Source organism: Peromyscus maniculatus, chromosome X, assembly GCF_049852395.1.
Source record: "Peromyscus maniculatus bairdii isolate BWxNUB_F1_BW_parent chromosome X, HU_Pman_BW_mat_3.1, whole genome shotgun sequence".
NCBI lineage: Eukaryota > Metazoa > Chordata > Mammalia > Rodentia > Cricetidae > Peromyscus > Peromyscus maniculatus.
This window is the reverse complement of record NC_134875.1, coordinates 16,640,273-16,665,023: the sequence shown is the minus strand read 5'-3', so window position 1 is coordinate 16,665,023 and position 24,751 is coordinate 16,640,273. Positions and strand designations below refer to the sequence as shown.

At 40.4% G+C, this 24,751-nt stretch overlaps 1 protein-coding gene across 2 annotated transcripts in view; it reads right to left on the bottom strand.

Moving 5' to 3' along the window:
* Fgf13 (fibroblast growth factor 13) overlaps positions 1-24,324 on the bottom strand; it is a 497,128-nt gene extending 472,804 nt beyond the window's left edge. The window contains exons 1-2 of one of the 2 annotated variants that reach the window (XM_015987384.3): positions 24,100-24,324; positions 23,246-23,452 (exon numbers count right to left, since the gene is read on the bottom strand). In XM_015987384.3, the coding sequence (XP_015842870.1) occupies positions 23,246-23,294 (49 nt within the window). In that variant the 5' untranslated portion in view covers positions 23,295-23,452; positions 24,100-24,324. The remainder of the gene's footprint in view (positions 1-23,245; positions 23,453-24,099) is intronic. The other variant, XM_042268835.2, reaches the window with a different exon arrangement.
* Positions 24,325-24,751: the final 427 nt, after the last annotated feature.

Genomic DNA, 24,751 nt, shown 5'->3' with positions numbered 1-24,751 from the left:
GCATTTACAGTGGACATCTGGGGGAATGGAGACACATACACACACAAATTAAAGCCAAAAGTGAAGAACCTTTATTGTACCAACTACTATATCGTTACATCTAGAACAATAACTGCCTGATAAAAAACATATGTGCTGGCTAGTTTTATGTCAATGTGACATAAGCTAAAACAGTTTAAAAAGAAGGAACCTCAATTAAGAAAAGTCACACACAAAATTGGCCTGTGGGCAAGCCTATGATACATTTTGTTAGTTTGTGGTTAATGTGGGAGGACCCAGCCAAGTGTAGGTGGTCCCCCCTCCATGGGCTGGTGGTATTGGAGCGTGTAAGAAAGCAGGCTAAGCAAGAGAACAAACCAGTAAGCAGCACACTTCCACAGCCAGTACAACAGTTTCTGCATCCAGCTTACTGCCTTGAGTTCCTGCCCTCACTTCCCTGATGATGGACTACAAAGCTATATGTAGATGAAATGAACCCTGTCCTCAAGTTAATTTGGTCATAGTGTTTTATCGTAGGAACAGAAACCTTAACCAAGACAGTAAATAATGAGCAGATGCTGAAAGAATGTTGAGTGAGAAAGCCTATTTTTCAAAGTTAAAATAAAATATCCCATATAAAGTGTAAGTGTTATTTCAGAGTGAACAATCCTTTTCATTTCTTCACTTGGTAACACATTCCTGATTTATATGACAGTGTTTTTCAGACAAAAGCATTAATACATACTCTAGGACACTTTATTAGAACACTCATTATGATCACCTCAAATGGAAGCCATTTGGTTCTAGCACATGCACAGTTGAAACCAGCCCCAGGCAATACCTGTATTAACTTTGTCTTATACTAGAGAAAAACTCATTAAATCAGACCCAATAATAAGGAATTCATAAATACCACGGGGTCACAACCTTTAACTACTTATAGGGAAAGGATATACTGAGTAACATAACACTTTCTCAAAATTTTTGTTGTAAAAATTACCTTCAAAAGCAACCAGAAAAAAAAAAAACATTAAGACTTAGAGTTCTTCACTGTGGCAAATGCTGAAATTCACAAATTTTGTTAGTTAGAAGCTTTGGTTATTTTATGTACTTGTACATAATAAAAATAGCTATCTCTTTTTAAGCCATAACATAACACCAATGTTCCAGACTACCATTCCTACATCTATCCTCTGATGGAATGCTTCCAAATTACTGTGTTTCCTTCTAGCACTGGTCTGTAAATCTTGTCTTTACTGAGAGCAATACCAATCCATGTCCATCTTCCCTTTAACTAGAAATAGTTTCTTCTCAATTGGTGTTTTTCACTTTTGAATTTGGTGCTTGAAGACAAAATAATGAGCTACACAAACCTCTGCACAGAGGGTTCTTCCTGTGAGACAAGGTAGCCTCTGGACACTAGTGGCCTATTGGGGAATGCCCATCCTCCATTCACGCCAGAGTTAAACTGGAGTAAAGTTAAAATACAGATTTTTCTCAAAAGCTTTTAGTGGGCTTTCCTCTGACATACCACACCCTTTCCCTTAACCGCTGCCTGTTAATTCTTGGAGGGAAAAGTCTAAAATGGTTAAAAGTTATTATCTTATTAGCACCCTTAAAACTTAATCCGGGGTTTATCATTATCATCCATACTTTACAAATAGGACTTTTGATATAAAGCATTTAGGAGATGGCTCAGTAGGGCTGGAGAGATGACTCAGTGCTTAAGTACACGTGCTACTTTTACAAAGGAGTCAAGTTTGCTTCCCAGGACCCACATTGGTGGCTCACAATCACCTGTAACTCCAGCTCCAGGAGATTAGATGACCCTGGATCTCTAGGACACCAGCACTCATGTGCATACACACACACACACACACACACACACACACACACACATATATATATGTATATATATATATATATAAAATTTAATAATATGTACAACTCCTATTTGTACCTATTCTGCCTAGAGAGCCTCATGCTTCTCCATCTATAATGCATGGCACAGGATTACACATGTTTTTATTTCCATTTGCAGGCCCTCTTCATCTTCTTTCCTTTGGTCCATTCTTCTGTCTTCTTTGTCTTTAGATGTGCAATGACCTCTCCTTGTGAATCTTCTTAACTCCTCTTTGGTAGACCAGTTCCTAATACACTCTTCAGATCCTAGTAGATCCCTTCCTCAGAGAATTTTCCCTGACTCTTCAAGACTGAATCAAGTGCTACTCTCTGAGCTTGCAGAGCTCCCAGGAGCTCTACTATGGCATCACTGGCCATACTTTATTCTGACTACACCTTGTCTGTCATTTTACTACAGTGTGAACCTCTAGAGAGTAGGTATCATACATAGATAGTGCAATCACTTTTTGCCAACATCTACAATCAAGACTTACACACATTTGACACCAGTACATAATCATAAATAAATGGCATGAAGGTCCTGGAGGGATGGTCAAAGGTGAGGAGAACTAATTGCTCTTGTAGAGAACTCAGGTCCAGTTTCCAGCAGCCATATAGTAGTTCACTACCATCCACAACCCCAGTTCCAGGGGATTTGGTGTTCTCTTCTGACCTTTGTGGGCATCAGGCATTGTATGTGGTACACATACATACATGCAGGGAAAACATTCACACACATGAAATAACCAAACCTAAAAAATAAACAGATGATTTTTAAAGAATAAATGACATGAACTGAACTATTTGGAAATTGTTTTGTGGCAATATTTGGGGAAATAATAGTGATTGTGTCCTGCCTCTCATGTAGATACTGAAGCCCAAACTCAGATGCAATATGAGTGATTAACTTGAAGTCAGAAATGAGTTGTGTTCTGCCTACTGACTACCCACAATGTGTCAACTATAATGCTGTATGCTAAACATTGATGGTCTTTTTGACTTTATAAAAATTTATGACCTACTAATAGCAGCCATATAACTGCATTTTTGTGTGAATAGTATGGATTAGGATGCCTTCTGGTCTCTTGTGCCTTACATGCTGCCAAACAGTTCATATTCCAAGCACCTTGACTTTGATTTTGATTTCAATAAATAGAAGGGCACAGCTGCAAATACATCTATGCCCTTCTGATCATGGAATATATAACTGACAAAACCTTGAAGCCTTCAACCTTGCCCCAGCCCCCCCCCACAAAAAATGGCTTCTACTTGAGAAGTTTGTTTGTTTGTTTTTTTGTTTGATATTTTGTTATTGTGAGATCAGCTCTCTAATGCAGCCTTGGCTAGCCTGGAATTTGCTTTATAGCTCAAACTGGCCTCAAACCCACAGAGATCTGCCTGCCTCTATTCTGAGATGAAATGTGTACATCAACACTCCTGGCTGGTATCTAATGAGTTTTATTCCTTTTTTAAAAAGGTACCCTGAGGTTTTATTTGAAATTAACATTTAAACAAGTGTATTAACATTGAGTCTATTTGTGTCCTCATATATTTTTTTCCTTTCAAAAAACCTCCCTGTTAATTCATGGAAAATGGTATTTTATACATCTACCTTGAAAAATGTGCCATCAATGTCACTGTCCCTTGGAGTTGTAATGCTATAATGCAACATTTGCAGAGGCTGTCCATGTAGGTGACATGACTCTCTCCTCCAGGAATAAGCGACTTTCTTCCATTTTCTAAGTCAGCCATGTTCTTGCTCATCCTTCAACCTTTATGAGCAATGTTCCCACTTTTCAGAACAAGATTCTTCCCCCTAATTAACTGAAAAACCTTTGACAGATTTCTGATCCTACTACTACCACTGCCAATGACATTAAGCTTCCTTTCCTATCATTTCTGGAATGTCTACAGCATTCTGCTACTTCTCCTCAGCTAGAGCAATGTTTCCTTGCCATGTATCATACTGTCAGCTCACAAAGCACATGAGCAAGAACTCCCCTCCACACTACCGTTTCCTTAGTCCATGGCACTGAACCTTTCACATGATTAATGCTATTTGAAGGAATGGAGTCAAGATTCACAGGCATGTGTTTTACATTGTTGTCTTTCACCTGAAAATAAATTATCTATGTGTTCTGAGTACATATTACTAGAATATTTATTAGAAACCAGAATCTGCTTTGGGAGATTCCTATTTGTGGAGAGTTATAAAGATGCTGGAGTAGGTTCAGAAGTTGGCAGGGGGAATGAAAACCAAGGGTTAGGAGCCAATGTGTGGAATAGGAAATCTTTGCCCTAATACAAACATGGCACTCACAGTTCTAGCTGCACACCCCAGAGTCACTATCCTTTGTACACTATCCTCAGTGGTAGCTGAAACGAAAGAAAATGCCTTAGGAAACCACTGGAGGAGCCTTACCAAATCATAACCATAGGCTTGGATCATTCCTCCACTGATACCAAGTATTCAACAAATATTGCTGCCACTCCTCACAAAGATTTGAAGAAAATTTTTGCCCCATACTTAAATCTAATTTGTGCTCCTGAACATAAGCCTTGTCTTACACAAGGAAAAAACAGATAAAAACAAACAAAAATGTCCTTATTCCAAGACTAGGGAGAAAGCTTTTTCCTAAATGACAGAAGGAGTCAAATTCCTATTCATATAAGCATTTAATTTATTTTCTTTACGGGCAAGGTTTTGCCCCAGGTATTAGAAATCAAAAGGATAATAACAAAGGCACCATGTCCAACAATTTTATACTATAGTGCAAAGGACACAGGAAGGCATGATCAGCCCAAATGCAGATATGGAGGTTAACAGAAGTAACCATACAGAAAGTACAAATTCAAAACAAACACTTTGACTTCTAAAGGTAATCTAGAATAGTACCAGTCTCTACTCTCAAATTCTCAAAGCTGCAAGTCACTTGGATTGACATTACAAATACTTCATAACATTGGGAGGTCTTGTTTCATTTTATTCACATGTGGTGATCTTCATTGTCAACTTGACTAGATTCAGGATTACCTAGAGGACACAAGTCTAGGCATGAAAGCAAAGAGTGTTTCCAGAGAGACTTAACTATGGAAAAAAATCTACCATGAGTGAACTCAATACCTCAACATAGCCTGGGATCACAGGATGATTATAAAGTAGAAAGTGAGCTGATTACAAACACTATCCCTCTGTTTCCTGATCGTGGACACATGTAACCAGTCACCTCATCTAGCTGGATGTTTTTCTTTGTCCCTCCCGGTCTCACAGTCACTTATAAAATAATTATTCAGAGGCTTATATTAATTATAAATGTTTGATCGATAGCTCAGATTTATTATTAACTAGCATTTATAACTTAAATTAACGCATTTCTATTAAGCTATGTATTGCCACATGGCCATGGCATTATTGGTCTGCTGGCATCTTGCTCTTTGGGCAGCTGGATGGCATCTGCCCTGATTCTGCCCTTCTTCTCCCTGTCTCTCTGCTTGGATTTCCCACCTGACTCTTATCCTGCCTTGCCATAGGCCAAAGAAGCTTTATTTATTAACCAATGGGAGCAACACATATTCACAGCATATAGCAAGACATCCCACAGTAACCTCACACTCCTACTGTCATGCTTTTTCCATTATGATGAACTGTATTCCTTAAAACCATGAGCCAAAGAAACATTTTCCTTCCTTATCCTGCTTTTGTCAGATATTTGATAACAACCATGGGGAAAGTAATTAATTTATCCTGTTATGTTAATTACCTAAGGCTAAAGGATAACAAAACATATCCAGTGTGTCAAAATAATTTTCCCCATCAATTAAGAGAAAAAAGATCTACTCTCATTTTCCTGAGATTTTATTTTATTTATTTTTATTTTATGTGTATCTGTGTTTTATGTATACACATGTAAGTGCAGAAATAAAGTAGCTTTTGTTCAAGACAAAGTCTCATTGTATAGCCTTGACTGATCTAGAACTTTCTTTGTAGCCCAGCTCAGGCTGGCCTTGAAGTCACAGAGATGTCTCTGCCTCCCTAGTGCTGAGATTAAAGGTGTGCACCACTAGGCTTAGCAATACACTCATTTATGTAGCAGTATTATTCATAATAGGCAAAAAGTGGATGTGAACTAAATATATATCCATGGATGAGAACATAAACAAAACATGATCAATGAAATTTTATTAAGTTTTTAAAAGGGTAGAGATCTTGACACATGCTATTATAACAAGGATGAGCCTCAAGGATATTATACTAAGTAAAATCAGCCAGTCACTAAGCAGCAAACACTATATGGTTTTACTTACATGAGGTTTCTAATGAAATTAAACTCATAAAAGTAAAAATTAGTGTAACTGTTCCTAGAGAATGGGAAAAGAGAAATAGGAAGTTGCTTAATGGACATAGAGTTTCAAATTCACATAAGAAAGCTGTAGACATTGGTTATACATTCAATCTTCACATACTTAAGATGGTAAATTTTAAGGTATATTTTATCTCAATTAAAAATAAAATAAAATTTCAAAGATATATTCAGTTACAATGCTACTTGATGGAACTGTTATGAAGCTCTAACCCAGCAAAACATTGTTGTGGGACACAAAAGTCCCAAAAGTGTAAGTTGTATAGAAACAGCATATACTCACCTAACACATAAATAAGAAAAAAAAGTCATGTTTTGGTTCTTTAGTCACCAGTAAATATAATGGTATGAAAAGAGATGAACACGTTTTTAGAAACTGTTCTTGCTTTTATGAGGGAAAACAATGCAAACCTTCCTATTTAGGTCATAGAAGTTACTGTAAACATTCCAAGGAAAGCTTTTTAATAACAGCCACCCACAAAGGACCTGGTTTCAACAATGGCATGTCACAGAGTCAATGGAAGGAAGGTCAAGAGAGAAATCTCCTGGATCATAGAAATCAGGATATAAGTAACCTCTTCTAAATTTAGAAATTGCAAAACGAGACAGTGCTTTGAATAAGGAATTTGGATTCGACAATAACTGAAAGGCCTTCTGGCTCTAAATCACAATTTTTTGTTTCATAAAATAATCAGAAAAACATCCTAAGTATTTATTCCAAACCTAGATTTTGCTATCATCAGTAAAGGGGAGCACAGACTTGAAACTGTCAGTGTGTTAATGTGGAAATGGTCAGACAAGGCTTTGGCCACTGTCTTCTTTCCTAACCTTGGATATATCACTGCCTCTCAGAGGCCTGATTATTTTCTAGAATGAGAAGGTTAGACTGAATGACATATAGTGTTCCTTCTAGCCATTGAATCTATGACTCAGAATCTGGGGAAACAGACATGCCAGTAGATGCTTATAATCCCAGCACTGGTTGAGGCAGGAAGGTGATGATTGAGCTCAGCCTTGGCTACACATTAAGACCCAGTCATACATACACACATGGGGGGGGGAGAGAAAGATTAAAAGTTAAATTAAAAAGGTTTAAAGATCTCAGAAGTGAGAATAAAAATAGGCACTTTGAGTAACAGTTCATAGCTAGAATTGCTAGAAACTTCAACAAGAGTCCACTAAGGTTGGCTTTTGTTTCGTTATTTTTAAACAAGCTGCTCCTGATCTCTAAAGAAATATCTTGGATTACGAGAGATAATGCTAACATCATCAAACTCTTCCAATATTATAACTGACTTTCCATTCACCATTGATGTCCAATCCTTGGTACAGTTTCCATAAACTAATTTTTGTCATTATGTAATTTACTTTAGAAAAATGTGTCCTAGACAAAGTCTTACTCTCAGCAGAGCAGCTACACTCATTTCTTCCATCCAGGTAAACTAAGCAAGTCACCTGTGACTCAAAGGCAGGGGACAAGTCTATTATCCTTCAGTAAGTTTTTCAGATCCTAAGGAGATACTTCTGCACTAAAATCAATACAAAATTTTTCAATGTAATACTTTGTCACTTGTCTAGAGATAATAGCCTTGGAAGAGGAAATGAACTGCCTTACTTTCTTTTCCTCCTTTTTTGTGCATTGTGCCCTTTCAAAGTATGCTCTTTCTATCATGAATTCAAAAGGTGCTTTTTGTTTATGTCCAGTGAGGTAGAAGGAGGAAGCTGGGCATTTTATTAAATGGTGAAATCTGTCAAAGTCCCCAAGACTCATGTGATACAAACCAGGTCATCCGATGCAGTCTGAATTTCCAATTCAGAGAAATAGACACCATTTATAACTCAAAATGACTAGCTGTAATAGGTCAGTGCACTGGATTGCTCATGAACCAGTTACAGCAGACACTGCTTGATAACCATAGGACGAGAAGAGGTAGAGATGAACCTAGGCCTAGCTTAGGCCTCACACTTGCTGTCCTGTCTCGCAAGAGCTGCCAACTATGAATAGGAAAGTAAATTTTAAGAAGAATCATTCCCTTGCTCATCCCACCTCTTCCTGTTCTAGGATGACAGAGGAATATCTCCCACCCCTTGCCTCATTGAGAGTCAAGCTAACAGAATGGTCAAAACATGGCCATCCTGACAGTGTCCAGGGATTTGAGAGCTCTGAATGTCATCTTCAAAACTCCATCCCAGTCCTTTGGAAGGACCCAGGTTTTCTAATTTCTTTCTATCACTGTTTTTTTTATTAAAGAGTGGGCCAGTAAGGGGGAAATCGAGTTGATAGGAAAGAGAGGAGGAACAGAAAAAACATGGTGAAAGACAGGAAACAACTGAACATTCTATTCAACCTATCAGCACAGGAGCAAACTGAGGGTCTGAAGTGCTGACAACTGACAATAACACTGGGCCTAGATCACAGGACACTACTTCACCTAATAGGTGGTAATTATTTGAGTGTCTAACCCCCCGAGAATCTGTATAAGACTATGGCCTCTGCTCACCAGAAAAATCCACAATTACACACAGTTTATGGGATACCCATGATTGTTTCTGGGACAATGTTTTCCAAACTTGCCTGAAATTAAGAATCACTCAGATACATATACATCATAAACATACACACACACACACACACACACACTGAAATCTGCCCAAGTACCAAAGGCTCAGGTGATATGAACCAGGTCACCCTATGTAGCCTGAACTCTGAATTCCACCAGAGAAATAGATGCCATTTATAACATTTATATGTATAAGTATACATAGCTTTGTAAGCTTCCCACGCAGGTCTGCTGAATCAGATTCTCATTGTGGGGCATATATGTGGTGAGAGATCATGCTAAAGTCTAAGCAGGGTCTGGAACCAGAGTTTTAGTGCTTCCTGGACTGTAGATCAACACTCTGTATCTGGCACGCACATCATCTGACATCCTTAATAGTTTGCCCTAGCCAGAGCCCCAGTGAGTATGATAAGCAGCAAATCAACAACTCCTTTAGCTGAGTGGGGTGGCACACACCTTTATTTCCAGCATTGGACAGGAAGAAGCAGGCAGAGTCAGGCAGACCTCTGTGAATTCAAGGCCAGACCAGCCTATAGAGAGAGTTCCAGGCCAGTCAGGGTTATACAGTGAGACATAGTCTCAAAAATCAACAATAACAAAATCTCCTTGACACATGCTATGAAAATTGAACAAAGTGCCTCCTGCATGGATAGCCAGAGTACCAAACTTAAGCTTATAAATTATGTGTTCTATGAAGTTAAGAGACCATTATATGTAAATTATGAGTTCTATGAAGTTAAGAGACCATTATATGTAAATTATGAGTTCTATGAAGGCAAGGGACCATTATATGTAAATTATGCATTCTATGAAGGTAAGGACCATTATATGCTGCATTTACTGCTGTCTTCTCAGTGTCAGAAGAAGCACCTGAAGGTTCTGTAAATAATTATTAAGCAAATCAATCAGTCAATGAAAAACACAAATTAGTGAATTGGAAATCCTTTAATTTGGTAGTTGACTGCCAGATATACATACAAATCTACAAATTCACGTCTATTGCCCACAAGCCCTTTAATAAGAATCCTCTAACTTAAATTATCAATACAAAAGTCACTATTATTTTAGTAACCTTACCAATATCGCTAATGACCAAATTCCAGATATTATCTTCTCTTTGGTCTTTTCCATGTGTTAGTTCATTCAATGTGTAATAGGAATTTTTTTAATTATATACTGACAGTAGAAACAGCCTTGCCATACTAGAAACCCTGGCCCCTGAATCCAAAGGGGTATAATAAGAACTACAAACACCAGAATTGCAATTTTTGTAACTCATCTTCCAGCTAAACTCCCTGGGTCCCAGAGCTCAATATATCTATACATATTACCTGGCTTTGTTACTAAGATAGGGAAGGAAGAAACATAATGGCTCTCACCCCAGCTTGGGCCCAAATTGTATGTAAATCTCTGGTGGGTTTTTTCATATTTTATATACTTTATATTATTTTATTTTTATTCTGGTGAACAGTTGAATCTAAATCTAGGCCGTATAGCAAGGGTCTCTAATAACAGATTCTTAAAATAATTGTGTAAGACAACTATAACTATTTCTAGCTTATACTAATTGGAGTTTAGAAAACAAATAATAGAGAAATTTAAATATGAACTCAAGTCTCTAAAAATCTATGTTTTCAATGATGCATCCATTTTTATATATAAGATAGTTTGTTGTAAAGTAGAGGTTGTCACAAAAATGTTAGTGATATTTAATCCAGGTAGTTCCTGACATTCTAATGGCTTTGGGTGTAGAGTGTTTTTTAAAAAATATGTAACTTGCCGGGTGGTGGTGGCACATGCCTTTGATCCCAGCACTCGGGAGGCAGAGGCAGGTGGATCTCTGTGAGTTCGAGACTAGCCTGGGCTACAGAGTGAGTTCCAGGAAAGGTGCAAAGCTACACAGAGAAACCCTGTCTCGAAAAACCAAAAAAAAAAAAAAATGTAACTTATTTTTTATTGCATGTTCGTTGGTGTTTTGCCTGTGTGTATGTCTGTGTCAAGGTATTAGAAGCCCTGGAACTGGAGTTACAGACAGATGTGAGCAACCATGTGGGTGCTGGGAATTGAACCTGCGTCCTCTAGAAGAGCAACCAGTGCTCTTAACAGCTGAGTCATTTCTCCAGCCCTGGGTGTGTAGTTTTAAAGAAATCTAGGAAGGATGTTGATCATTGTCACTAGGTGACACATTTATTAAGCACCTGCTTTGTGAGGAGATCACAACCTAATAGGGTCAAAAAGATAGAGGTTCTACATATTGTCACATGCATGATCCATAGCCTAGTTCAAGGAACAGCATCTTCTGTTCCATGGGACGAAAGACTTCCTGGAGGAGAACAGTTAAGTTTGCATTTGAAAGAATACAGATAATACAGAGCAAGGAATTGCAGAAACTGAAGCAGATGTGTCAGTTTGAAGGTAATCAATAGCAATATTTTATTCGTGTTACATTATAATATTAATTATATATTTATGTATACATCCAGTGAAAATTGAGAATATGAGTAAAAACTATAAATAGCTAAATGAACTACCTAAAGCAATGGTTCTCAACCTCCCTAATGCTGTGACCCTTGAATACAGTTCCTCATGTTATGGTGACCTAAAATCATAAGAATATTTTCAGTGCTACTTCATAATTGTAATTTTGCGACTGTTATGAATCATAATGTAAATATATATGTTTCCAATGGTCTTAGGTAACCCCTGTTAAAGGGTCGTTCGACCTCCTCAAAGGGGTTGCAAATCACAGGTTGAGAACCACTGACCTAAAGGCTCCTTTGGAGGAGGGGGTGTGTATATTCTTAGGGGATTACTAGTATTATATCTGTTGTGTATTTAGACATATGACTAAGTGTCCACATATCTTTAATTTTGAACTTGCAGTTTTATGTGTGCATATATGTACTGCCATTTATGCGGTATATAACTTATATGCAGTCTAATGAGAAAGATCCCAAGGAGGTGTAGAAAAAAACTTTGATTCACAGACACAAAATCACCATCTGTCTTTTTTTATCATTCCCAAATCCACACCCAGTACACACACTACAAATGATGACAGATTCAAGACAAAAGGTCATTGTAATTTAAGGGACCTGGCAGAAATAAAGAAATAACTTGTGTCTCTCAATCTGACTAATAGACTGTTGAAACAATGGACCCCAAAGAAAAGGACATTGTCCTAAGAATCTCATGCTGGGAGAAGGAAAAGACACCAACCACAGCAGGAATTTGCCTCTTAGAAAGAAACTTCACACATTTCTAACAACTTGTCAATCCACCTCATATGATGAGACTGAAGCCCAGACAAGGATGGGTCCATAGTAGTCAGGGCTACACCTTGACCAGGACTGCTTAGATGTGCAAATCCTTGGCCCTCTATTTAAACTTCAATCTCAAGGCAGATTTCAGGAGTTCACTAAATATTTCTGTCCCTTTTTACAATGTGGCCACACTGAAGAATCAATCTCCTTTTTCTGCTTTCTATTCTTAATTGGAGTCTTTTAATTGGCTTATTAAGGACGAGGGCACAGGCTGTTTAATGACACTAACATATCATGGAAGAAAAATTAGTAGGTTAATAGTTGATTATGTGTGATTCCACACACATATTTAAAAGTATCCATATCTATGAGTATGTTCAAACATGCACAGAAGAAAGACTGGAAGGAAAATATTTTTAAAAATTAATCTGCAAATGAAACCTTGATTGATATTTTCTTTGTGCATTTATGATATTCCAAATTGTCCTCAATGGACATACATTATTTTTTAATCTCAAAAACGCAACGCAGTGAAACATAAGCAACATAAAGTCACAAATAATTTCAAAAGAGCTGGGAGCATTTTACTCAAGATACATCCTCAGTTTTGGAACAGCTAAAAATGAATTAGCATTAACCAGAACACAGAATGCAAAAGCTCTTGCGTTGGCCAAGCCATGTCTTCAAGGTTCTCACTACAATCTTGGTCTTTTGTATCTTGTCTTTGAGGTGCCCAGCAGGTGTGTTAGAGAGCTAGATCCTGAGGTGGAGATAGGGAGGAAGGCAACTTCACTAGTCCACCCCAGGGCTGGAGCTGCATTCCCAGGTGTCCCACCAGCTAGAGTACTGGAACCAGGGCATTCGCCGCTGCAAGCAGAGCTTTCTATGTCCAAAACACAGGCGTCCTAGCCTGAGCTTGCAGCCGCAGCTCTTTGCGAAGCTTCAACTCCAGTCAGTCACATCATAGGCATGAAGAGCAAGGGGGCAAAATTCTCTGCTGTCCTTGCTGTCCGCTGCTGCCTGGAAGGAGCTTTGTCATGCCGGGCACCACGCAGCTCCTCTCGAAGTTTCACCTTTGGTGACACAACTTTTCCGTGTTTCTTTTTTAGGCAGCTGCCACATCACGAGGTTAATGAGCACGCTGAGGTTTGTAATAAAACTGCCTGCCAGATACATGGCGACTGCGGGACATTGGTTGACCAGACCTTACAGCAGGACTGTCTGACCGCCCAGATCCCAGCTACTTGGAAAACAAGTGCTCCCTGGAAGGAGAGCATGGAAGGAGCGCCTTGCCCTGTTTCCAAGAGAATGGCTCGCATTGTTCTGTGAGCTCCGAAAACCAGTGCAAATCCTAGAGCTCTTGGAAGACTTAACATTTGATTAAACCCCCCTAGGGGAGAGGCAAGCATACACACAGAGAATCAAGGCGAAATAAGCAGGTCAATTCTCAATGCTTTCAAAGTCTGGCTTGAAAAAAGATTCTGAAAATATCTATGGGCATATTCAAGAACTGCATTCAGTCTGCCTTCTTTGGGTTGTTTACTTCTACTTTTATCAGCAAGATAAATATTTTAAGAACTTGAACTGTTTACTAACCCTGAGTTTCAGAGCAGTTGAAATGCTATCTACATTATTTGGAGGGATTTTTAAAGAGCTGGGTCTCATGTTTGTTATTAAACTTACCTATAACCACTCAATAGACCTGTCACTGTTAATTATGGCTGTTAAACATAGGTTGCTGAAGCGCAGAGGAAAACATTACATGATTCCCAACTTTGAGAACTATAATTAATATGCTTGTTCAAGGCGGGTGTCTCTGTTAACAAGATATATTTTTGGAAATATTATCTAACTGAATGCAGCATAAATAGTATGAAAACTAAAGCTCACATTTTTTATTTTTCAATTTAAAATTAGTTATATAATAAGTAGTGAAAAGTTTGTTCCATACAACTACATTTCAAGGAAGTGGGGGCGATTTCACTCACTGCCATTAATATAGCTATCAAGTGAGAAAAGCCAGAAATGAGACTCCTCCAATTAGCCTAGCTCACCCAAAGGAAACACATTCAGTTAATAAATCCACTGACATCTGTTGACAAGAACAGGAAGGAGGGAAAAACAGGAGAGGGAGGGAGAATTGAAAAAGGCTGAGTAGGGAAATGAAACATATGATTCTGATGAGCAACAGACTGAAATCATATACCGTATAATGAAAAATAAAATAAACAAGTGGAGTTTTACTCAACAGTGAGTTAAGAAGATGTGTGTGCTCAACAACATAGGTGAAATATTCCCAGATACAGCTCTGGAAAACTGTACTATTGTATACAAACTAACAACTGCTTAAGTGTTGATAGCCATAGTTAGATGGACAATTCCCTACCACAAAGGCTCAAGGAAAAGTGATGTGAAACATACTTTGCAAAGTGGAAAGTTAGAATATCCAAGGCCAGTAGGAAAATAAAGCACAGTTGTTATCGTAGGAACTGGTTTCTTTCAATGCTGCAGTCCAAAGCCCACTACAGTACACTACATAGCAGTAACAACAACAACAAATGAGATGTGTTTCATTGAAAACACACTACTATAACAACCATGCATGTGTGAGCACATTTTCCCTAATTACATCTATGTTGATTAGGATTTGAAAGGATGTAAATGTACTGTCTAGGGATGCAGAATATAACAGTGGTTAGGAAGTAAATGTGTCCTCAGACAAACCTGACTCAAACCCTCATTCTGTTACCTTTTTTATTTTAGAAACATATAAATAAAACCTTTTATGAAGTGCAAGTTGGACTTACTTCATAGTAATTAGCAAGTTACAAACACATTTAAATTAATGTGTATGGACATCACAAAAGTTAGAATGATTTTCCTGAAATACCTGTATTCTGACTCAGTCCATGTCAGTGCAAGTCATGAACAGAACCACAGAGTCAGTACAGGTTGACAACAACATCAGACTAGACTGGCAACACCATAGTCATTATCACAGCTAAGCATTAGAGAACATGAACGATACAAAGTAAGAACCCCTTTAGTAACAGTCCCCGGTTTTTGGACTATCATTCTTGTATCTTGATGAGTGACATCACACAAGATTGCTTCCATCTCAGAGACTCAGTTTTTTCATCTTTCAAAAGTGAAGAAAGTATGTATATTCTATCTCCCATAAATTATTATAAAGATTTCATGGGTCATTTCATGTCAAAACTCTGGCATATAGTCTTAGGATGCTCAATGAAAATTAAATCTCCTACTTATCTAGGTATTAAATGCTAACCACTGATAACTGGTTCATTTAGGTTAAAGCTTTGTCTCTGGTGATCCTTTGTTTCAATATAAATATGCTCACCTGTGTATCAGATTACACCACCAAGAGACAATGAGAGAGCCTTTCTCCAGTGTACTGCCTTCTGACATGACAACACAACAAGAATTTGACATGACATAATATAAAATAACATAACCTAATATAATGATGCTTTTGTTTTACCATTTGATTTGCTTGAAACATGACCTCACTATATATAACCTCAAATGGCATTAAACTCCCCATCCTCTGTTTAAGCATTACAGCAAAGATGGAAAGGTGTGGCTTGACAGTTACATTCTGACTCTATGTCCAAAGTGCTAGCACTACACGTGGCAAAACCAATGACTTTTAGTGGATTCATATGGCACATCATTCAACAGTCAGTTATTTATTACTATAAAACCAAACATGTGCTAGTGATTTGCAACCTGCTAGCTATATAACCTTGTACAAACCATACAATCTGTCTGGGCTTTACTACTGGAATCTCTAAAGTTCATATAGTGCATACCAACCACTATTTATTGGGTTGTCATAAAAGCTAAAAATGGGCTAGATAGATGGCTTAGAGCAATGGTTCTCAACCTTCCTAATGCTGCAACACATTAATACAGTTCTTCATGTTGTGCCCACCCTTAACCATAAAATTATTTCTGTTGCTATTTCATAACTGTTATTTTTCTACTGTTGTGAACTCTAATGTAAATATCTGATGTGCAGGATATCTGATATGCAAACCCTATGAAAGCGTCATTTGACCTCCAAGGCGTCATGACCCACATGTTGAGAACCACTGGCTTAGAGGTTAAGGGTGCTTGTTGTTGTTTGATCAAACTCTAGAAGGCTAGAGTTTGATTCCAAGTATTTATGCTGGGCAGCTCACAATTACCTATAATTCTAGTTCCAGGGGATCTAACATCCTCTTCCAGTTGTGTGGGCAATGTACTCACATGCATATATACACACTCAACATATACACACATAAATATAAATAAAAATTATTTTAGATAGATAGATAGATAGATAGATAGATAGATCGATAGATAGATAGATAGATAGATAGATAGATAGATAGATAGATAGATAGATATCAGTGCCATAATGTGTAAAAAGACTGAAGGAGATATATGAAAATGATATATGCATTATAAGTAGCAAGTATTCAATAATGTAGGTGTTACAATAATAATGATACCAATGTTTATTGTTTTTCAGTTGTTGAACTAGAGCATGCTGCTGCCAAAAGGAATCCTCTGCCTTGTCTAGGTCATTCAATAACTACTTCTTATTGTCTAACCAAATATAAAACTAGTAAGTACCCTAGGGTGAGGCAGAGTAGAGGTCTTCAAAGAAATGAGAGAACAAGACAAGAAGAAGTAAGGAAAGGAAGCATGCTGAAAGACAAGGTGGTGGGTTGTCACATACCAAAGACTATAACATACTTTGGTATCTGACAAACGTGTACTATTAATAACAGAAATCAAAACAGTTTCCTTTAACATGATAATGACTTGAAACGGTAATGAAAGAATAGCGTAGGTTGACAACATTCTAGATATCACACTACTGCTGATTATATGGATGCAAACATTTCTCAAAATTCATCAACATGCATCATTCAGAGATGGTCATGTTACTACAGTAAACCTGAAGTACCAAAAAGGATGTTGGGTCCATAATATTTTTTATTGGCTACTTTCTAATTTGGCTTCTGATCTAGCTTTCACAAGATTCTTTCTTCTTTCTTCCCAGGCCCTGCTGACAGGATCCAGAAAGAACAGACATTCATAACTGGAAATTCCTTTAAACCAAATCTGATGTCTCTGCAGACAGGCCAAGCAAATAACCCAACTCAGACCAGACCTATTGTACTCTCTACAATGTCAATAAAACTATACTTCAGCAAAAGCCAAGGGTACTGCCAGATTTAAGAAAACCAACAAGAACATATACTACCCTCTGGCCTTACCCTGTGAGGAAGATCAGTAGTCAGGGACACTAATACCATTTCCATTTGAAATTGAAAACTTAAATGAATTTAGCAGAGTTGGAGTGAAGGCTAAGGCATGAGACCTCCTTCACATTAATCTCAACATACAGTAATTATAATTTATGCTTAATGTTTATCAAAACTCAGATTTCTTAAGAAAATAGTTTTTATTCTTGACCATACCTCAAGATCAGGAAAATATCTCTTCTTAAAAAAATATAACCCCTTCATTTTCAAGGTTAGTACCCTAGAAAATATTTCTCTTGAGAAAATAAATGGCCATCCGTTCAAAAAGAAATTGAAAGTAAGCACTGGAATGGTGGTCAAATAATTACTACAACTAGAAAACAAGTGAATTTGCCTACAGGTAAACTTGAATGCACCCCTAAAATAGTTTCATCAAGATATGACATCCAGCCAGATATGGTGATATATAATCACAAAGCTTAGGAGGAAGAGGCAGTAGCATCATAAATTCTAGGCCAGCCTGGGCTTTACAGAATATTCAAGATTAGCTTTCAACCTTGTCTCAAAAAAGAAGAAAAGAGAAGGGAAAAAATGACAATTATAAGATATAACCAAATTTCCTCGCCATGTATACCCTAAATGATAACCTATATTTCAGGTTAAACATGAAGGGTGCTACACAGAACAATGTAACCTACTGAAATTTACTCCTCAGCCTGCACTGATAAGCTTCAGTGATTACTGTGCCTTCTGAATAGGAAAACATATATCAGTGACTATAGAGAATGAGTTACACAGATATCTATGTTCTGTACTAATTGTATTATGTACCTTATCGTCACATCTCAAAGGTAATGTTAAGCTGAACACAGTAACAGATATGTAGGCTCCCCTCTACCCATCATTCTTTAATTCATGTGTTTCTTCTGCTTTGAATTGTTTAATCTTGGCAATTATTTTCCATTCCTTTCAAATTTCTCAACTCCAAAAATATAACCCGTAATGAAGTAGATACTAGAAAGCCTTTTTATTGGCTATATTTGAGGAGCTGCAACACATTTTGGTTGTTCTATGTTGATTGTAATTCCCAGAATGAGGAGTTGATTTGGGCATAAAATAGCACAGCTGCAGAGAGACCTGAAATGCTAACAGCTTCATCTTCCTACTCACTACTTCAAAAATGAGCCTTCTGGCTTACCATCCAAACTCAGATTCCAATGTCCCCTCCCCCTAATCTAGCCCCTGTCTTCACAGCCACTACATAGCTATCTCCCTGACATATGCATGATCCTCAATGAGTTCCTTCATGTAACAGCCCATATTCTCCTTCACTTAGGACTTAACATCCATTTCCACTCCAACTTTTCCCATATCACTAGCCCTAGGAAGCAGCCTGGCCTTTTAATGACTTGACCTCTATTCTAAAGGGACTTGATGAAAATGATAGTTAAGACAGGGAGAAGTTACAGCATCTTTATCTCCTGCTTTAACCTGCCCTCCCTTTTAGCTTTTGTTTATGTCAATAAAGAAACTGTACATATCCAGAAAGAAGAAAGAAGAAAATCTGACAACTGTGTGCACTCATCTCCTACCTGTACCCCCCAAAGCAGTCAAACAGTTTTGATTAGAGACTAACCCTGGCATACCATCTCCCTGAAGCTGCAATCACCACATTCACCACAGAAGAGATTATGTGGCTCATGACAACTGTCTACAAACCATGGGTCCAAGATGGTATGATGAAAAACACAATTCAACAAGTCTCTTCATGAGTAATAGACAGATTATGATCACTGTTTTTAAATAAGAGGTCATCTACATCAGGACTTCTTGCCACTAAACACCTGCTAAACACCTGCTTTGCTTGGCCCAAAACTAAGCCTGACAGTAGATATCAATGGCCAAGATGACCTTTGGTAATGGAATTCAGAATTCAAGCCATGTTATGCTGACTGACTAACCACAGTGTCCTGTGCTTCGGGTAGAAAGACTACTAGAACTGCCCAACATGGAAAGGAAAATGATGTGTCCATAGACGTCACAGTCTACTCTGGCAACAGCTGTGCAAGTGGATGGCTTCATGGACTATGCATGGGATTGGCCTCCATCACTCATTGGCCAGCATGAACTCAGCCCTGATGCAAGTGCCTTCACCAGAAAACCCCCAGCCCATGTGGCTTGCAAACTTGCCTGTGGCTGTGGGACTAAGCAAAAAGGAAAGTGTGGTTAAATCAACACATCTAACTCCAAGTATGTTGCAATGAACCAAATAAGAGATTTGGAATAAAAACTCAGCTAGCATCTTTACTTGATCTTGAAACCATTTGGTATCAATTATCACCTGCCACAAGTTGTTCAGTGCCACAAGAACAGCTGCAATAAACTGGACATAGCTCTAACTGAATACTTTTCTAACATGGGAGTACTGATAGATCTTATGTGATATGACAGAGAAGGGTGAGTGAAAGCTATGCGAAGATCTATTTGGATAAATAAATACTATGCATTTTATTTCCCTGTGATGGAACTGCATCATCTTATTCAAGAACTACATGACCTAAACAATATACATATATACCAGTTTTAAAGCATGTGCAAGGCATAAATTAGTATACAAAGGTGACTAGCTGTACAAGAGACCTGTAGTGGGTAGCCAGCTGGAATGGCTACCCACTACAGAGACCCTTTCAATCATTTTCAAACAGAATCAAGTACCCTACCCTGCCCTCTCCCAGAAAGAAAAGTCTAGCCTACTTGGTTACATTTTTTATAAGAATTATCAAAATTCCCAAGCCCTGGCCTCAAAGAGTTGAAGGACAATACAAATTTATATATGCTCTAAATACCATGTTTCTTTTTCTTTGTTTAGGGTTGGGGCTGTGCTTTTCATGAGAAGGAGTGCTTTTTGTTTTTAATTTTAAAATGTGTTGTTTGTTTTCAAGACAAAGTTTCAGTTTGTGAGACAGGCTGTCATTAAACTACCTCAGTCTCTGGAGCTTACTGAGCTTACAAGTGAATATCACTACACCCAATCCAAACTACATTTCATTCAGTAGTACAAAATAAGTTACTGATTACTTACTATGTATGATTTAGAAAGTTTAGAAATGTGGTGCTCTATAATAATCTTCAATGTAGTGATGATAGGCTGTGGGCATGAGACCCAAATGATAGGGTGGGAGGATGAATTTAAATGAGCAGTAGGCTGCAAAACAGATTATGAAGTTCATTCAAGCTGTTACTAAATTATTTGACTTGATTCAATCATTTGTCACAGCATCATTCAAAATTAAATGTATTTTTGAAACATCTATTACATGTGTGATTCCATATCTTACTATGTTACAAAGACTATGCTAATGAACACCTGAGATTTGAAAATGCCAAATGTGACCTATATATGGGACATTTGCAAATAACCAAATCTCTTCATTATGTAAATAAATTTTATTGGTTAAAATAATGAATAGATCTGGTACTGTTCATCTCCAACATTATCTCTCTCATATAAGATATTTGAAAGGAGGTGAAACAAGCTAATGGTTACTTGACATTCACTATTTTTAAAATGCTCTGAAGTCAAGGACCAAGAAGGCTGAAATGGCAATCTTGCTTTTAACTAGAAGAAAATCCCCATTTCCTCAGGAAAGTAAATTCCCTTCTAAAAAGTTGTCCTATTAAATTAATTTCTTCTAATTCCAACCAGAATTCTAATGGCTAATTACACAATTCCTACAGAGAGACTGTGTTTTAAATGTGGTGAGTCAACATAAGAAAATGTCATGACATATGCCTGGTAAAAATTTCATTACTGAGTTACAGAGGCAGGCCTGTGCTCCTGTTTCCAGACGTGTTAATCCATTCTGAACAACTGCAAATTATATACATAAAACAGCAAGTCATTTTCTGTGAATGAATTTGGCTCGGAATTCTTCAAGTGTAGACTGAAACAAACCCTGAGTAACCACCTGCTGGAAATCAGGAACCAAAGTTCCAGCAAGAAAGTTGAAGTAGTCCCAGGTTCAAATGGGAATGAGTTACCTGGAGCAATCAGATGCTAAACCTTTAGTTGCCTTTACTTCTCTGAGCTCTAGGTGGAAAATGACACCTGAGGGGCAGGTATTGGGGTACAGCTCAGTGATAAAGTGCTATCCTCACATTAAGCCCCTCACATATAATCTCCAGCATGAGGATCCTTCAGTCATTCTTCCTCATCATATGACAGTGTCTTTGAGACCTTTCACAATTAAGAAAGCCCCGGAAATAGGGAAACAGCAGTTCTGCTCTCAGAACTTACTATTACAGTTCGTGTGTGTGTCCCAAATGACCATCATATCTGAGTGGGTCCCCAAACCTTGGGCTGACGCCTCTGACCTTAGAACAACAGACTTAACCCTCCACAAACTTCTGGAGCCTTTTGTCAACTACTTTGCCTAGGGGGAAGAGAAGCAGCTCCACTTAGAAATAAGGATAAAGGCCCTGAGCTGAAGACTGACAACTTTCCAGGGGGCGGGAGGCTGCCCTAGAGTCTCCTGAGAAAGCAAGCTCTGAGAGAAGAGTAGAAGTGAGGAGAGGAGAAAGGGGGATGGGGAAAGAGTGGGAGGGAAAGGAGCCCTAAAAATCAGGGAAGAATTGAAACCCCCCTTTAACAAGAGCTGGAGCTCTCCCCACTCCCCGCTGCTGTAAATCCACTTCAACAGGAGTGAGTCTCTGCCTTTGAGGGCGCATGTGATCCTTAGGACCTAAGCCACCCCAGGGTCTACTGTGACCATTCCAGACACGTGCACCTGAGCTCACAGCTCTTCCGCACCTCGCTGTGCCTGTCTCTGTGCCCTAAGTCCTCAAGGCTGCTGTCTCCAGTTTACATTTCCCAGCTAAGCGGGGTCCTCAGCAAGGCAACCACAACTAGGAGCTGGTGGTAGCAAAGGACATCCTTTCCTTTTCTTGAGTTCTTCCCAGTCTGAGTGAGCCCTACTCTGCTGCATGTCCCCATCCTGCCGGCGGGAGGCCCCAGGCTGAGAAGTACACTCTCGGGGAAATGGGACCAGGCGCCTTGGGCCAGGTGGTTATATCCCAGGCAACTGAGAAAAGGGACTATACCCTCCTGCAGAGGCCCACTACCACTAGGCACTAGTGGCAAGGGGACAACAGCCTTTGTTCTCCCGGGGCTTGGCAAGGCTGCGCTACTGAGGCGCAACACGGGCGGCGCCAGGGTATCCAGATTGCTCACTTTTGCACGCGGCATGTCAAAAGGTGCACATTCCAGTCTTCTCCTTCCAGTGGGATGGGTAGGAAGTTGGGGACTAAGGGGTGTGAGGTGAAAAGAAGCATGGGGGAGGGGTTCTGCATATGGGCCAGGCTCTTTGTTTGCAATGGGGGCAGGGAGAGGGGGGTTTAACATGGGTCTGAGCTTGGATCCTGAGAGTGGGACAAATTCCTGAGTATGTCACCATGTTGCACCCGCGCAGCACACATATGCACACACTCTCTCTGGAGCGTACACACACACGCAGACACACACACACACACACACACACACACACACACACACACACACACACACACACACACAGGCGTCCAGTATGTAGCAGGCAGCACGGTTCCCGGCGCTCCAGGCTGCAGCAGCTTCGTCTGCCCGCAGCGCCGCCACCATGCGTTCAGATGGGCAGTGGAGGAGACTGGAGACACTCGAGGGGCCACAATTCCGCTAGGAAGGAGGGAAAGTGGTGCAAACCCACACTCCCCCAGAGGCCCTGACCTCCCGGTTTTTGTCCGGGGTCGCAGAGGTCATGGACAGCTTAGGGTCTAGCTGGGAGACTAGGAGCCACCGGGCGGCGCGCACACAACGGGGCGAGGGCAACCGAGCATAGGAAAGGAGGCGGACTGGCCGGTGGGCTTACCCTTAGAAGCATCTTTCTCCTCTTTGGGCTTGGTCACCTTTCCACTCATAGATCCCAGCTTGCTTGACAAGGTTCGTCCAGGAGAAGGAAGTCCTCGCCGAGCGGGCTGGACTTGGGAGAGCGCTTAGGGCGGCAAGTCGCGACCGCGAGCTCTCAGTGTGGTTCCAGGCGGAATCCGCTTTTCCCCACTGCTGCCGCTGCTGCCGCCTGCGAGAGAGTGGGGAGGAAAAGAGAGGGGTGAAGGAGGAGCCGCCGCCCGAGCCCGAGCGACCGGCCGCAGGAGGAGCCGCTCGCCGCCGCGCTCCAGAAGTGCAGAGACAAAGCGGTGCGGCCGCTGCTTCTGCGCCCCGCCGCTCCTGCCAGTCCGCGAAGAGCCGCGCTCTGGAATCTCGGGGCACCCGGGAGGCGCGGCCGGGACTCCCCGGCTTCGCCGCCGGCCTGCCCGGGCTCTGTATGGGTCCCTCGCTTCGCGGGCACCGGCCACGCAGGGAGTTGCCTGGGTGGGCTGCCCAAGCTCTAACGGGCTGCTTTTCCCCGCCTCTCCCAATCTGCTGCGGGCCGCCAACTCAATCAAAATAAAACCCCCGAGGAAGGTTTAAAAAAAAATCAAAACAAAGACAAAAATATTCACTTAAAAATAACGAGCCTCCCCGAAAGGGAAATGTTTGAACATGTGATGAGCAACGTGTGAGCCTGTTACACCGCAGAGCCGCACAGCTTCTCACCCGCGGAGATTCGGAAAGGGAGGATCGCCTCTTTCTCTCTATTTAATCCATTTTCAGGTTCCTGTCTTTTGGCTAAAAGAGGGGCCTGAGTTGCTGGCTGGCAGAGAAGCGGGAACCGATGACCCTTACCTGTTCTCTCTCCCTACACCCACACCCCCTCGGAGCTCGCCTGCTCCTTCGCTGCCACTCTCCAGGCAAAGAACTCTCCGATCCCAGAGAGCCACGAATCAGCACTGGGGTGCGTTCTATATAAACGACAAGGTGTGGGCACGCGGGGCGGGGGGGGGGGGCGGCGAGGGCGGGGCCCCACAAAGCTGCCTGCGGGCTGTAGTAAAATCAGAGCTCGGCAGGGGCGCGCCGACGTCAGCTGCCGCCTAGCAAAAGCCTGGCAGCCCAACAGAGTGCGGCGAGCGTGTCAGCGGGGTGTCCCCTATCCCCTCGGACAGGCAGGGCCCTCCTATGCTGCCATAGCGGGTTCTCGGGAGCCAGGAGTCCCCAACCTCCACCTTTGTTACTCCCTAGACTTCTAGTGCCTGCCTTCCTGGTTGCGCTGGTCACCACCTACACTTTGGGGACTCCGCTGTTGGCAACTGCGCTGAAATCTCAGTCTTGGAGTCTATGACTCTTCACCTCTGTCCAGCTCTCCAAGCTGAGACAGACTGATTCTCCAAGAAGGGAGAGAAGGGCGCTGGGATCTGGGTGTCAATAGCGCAGAGTGAAACTGACCCGGTGGTTGCCACCTCCCCCACCCCCCACCCCACCCCACCCCCACACACTGGCC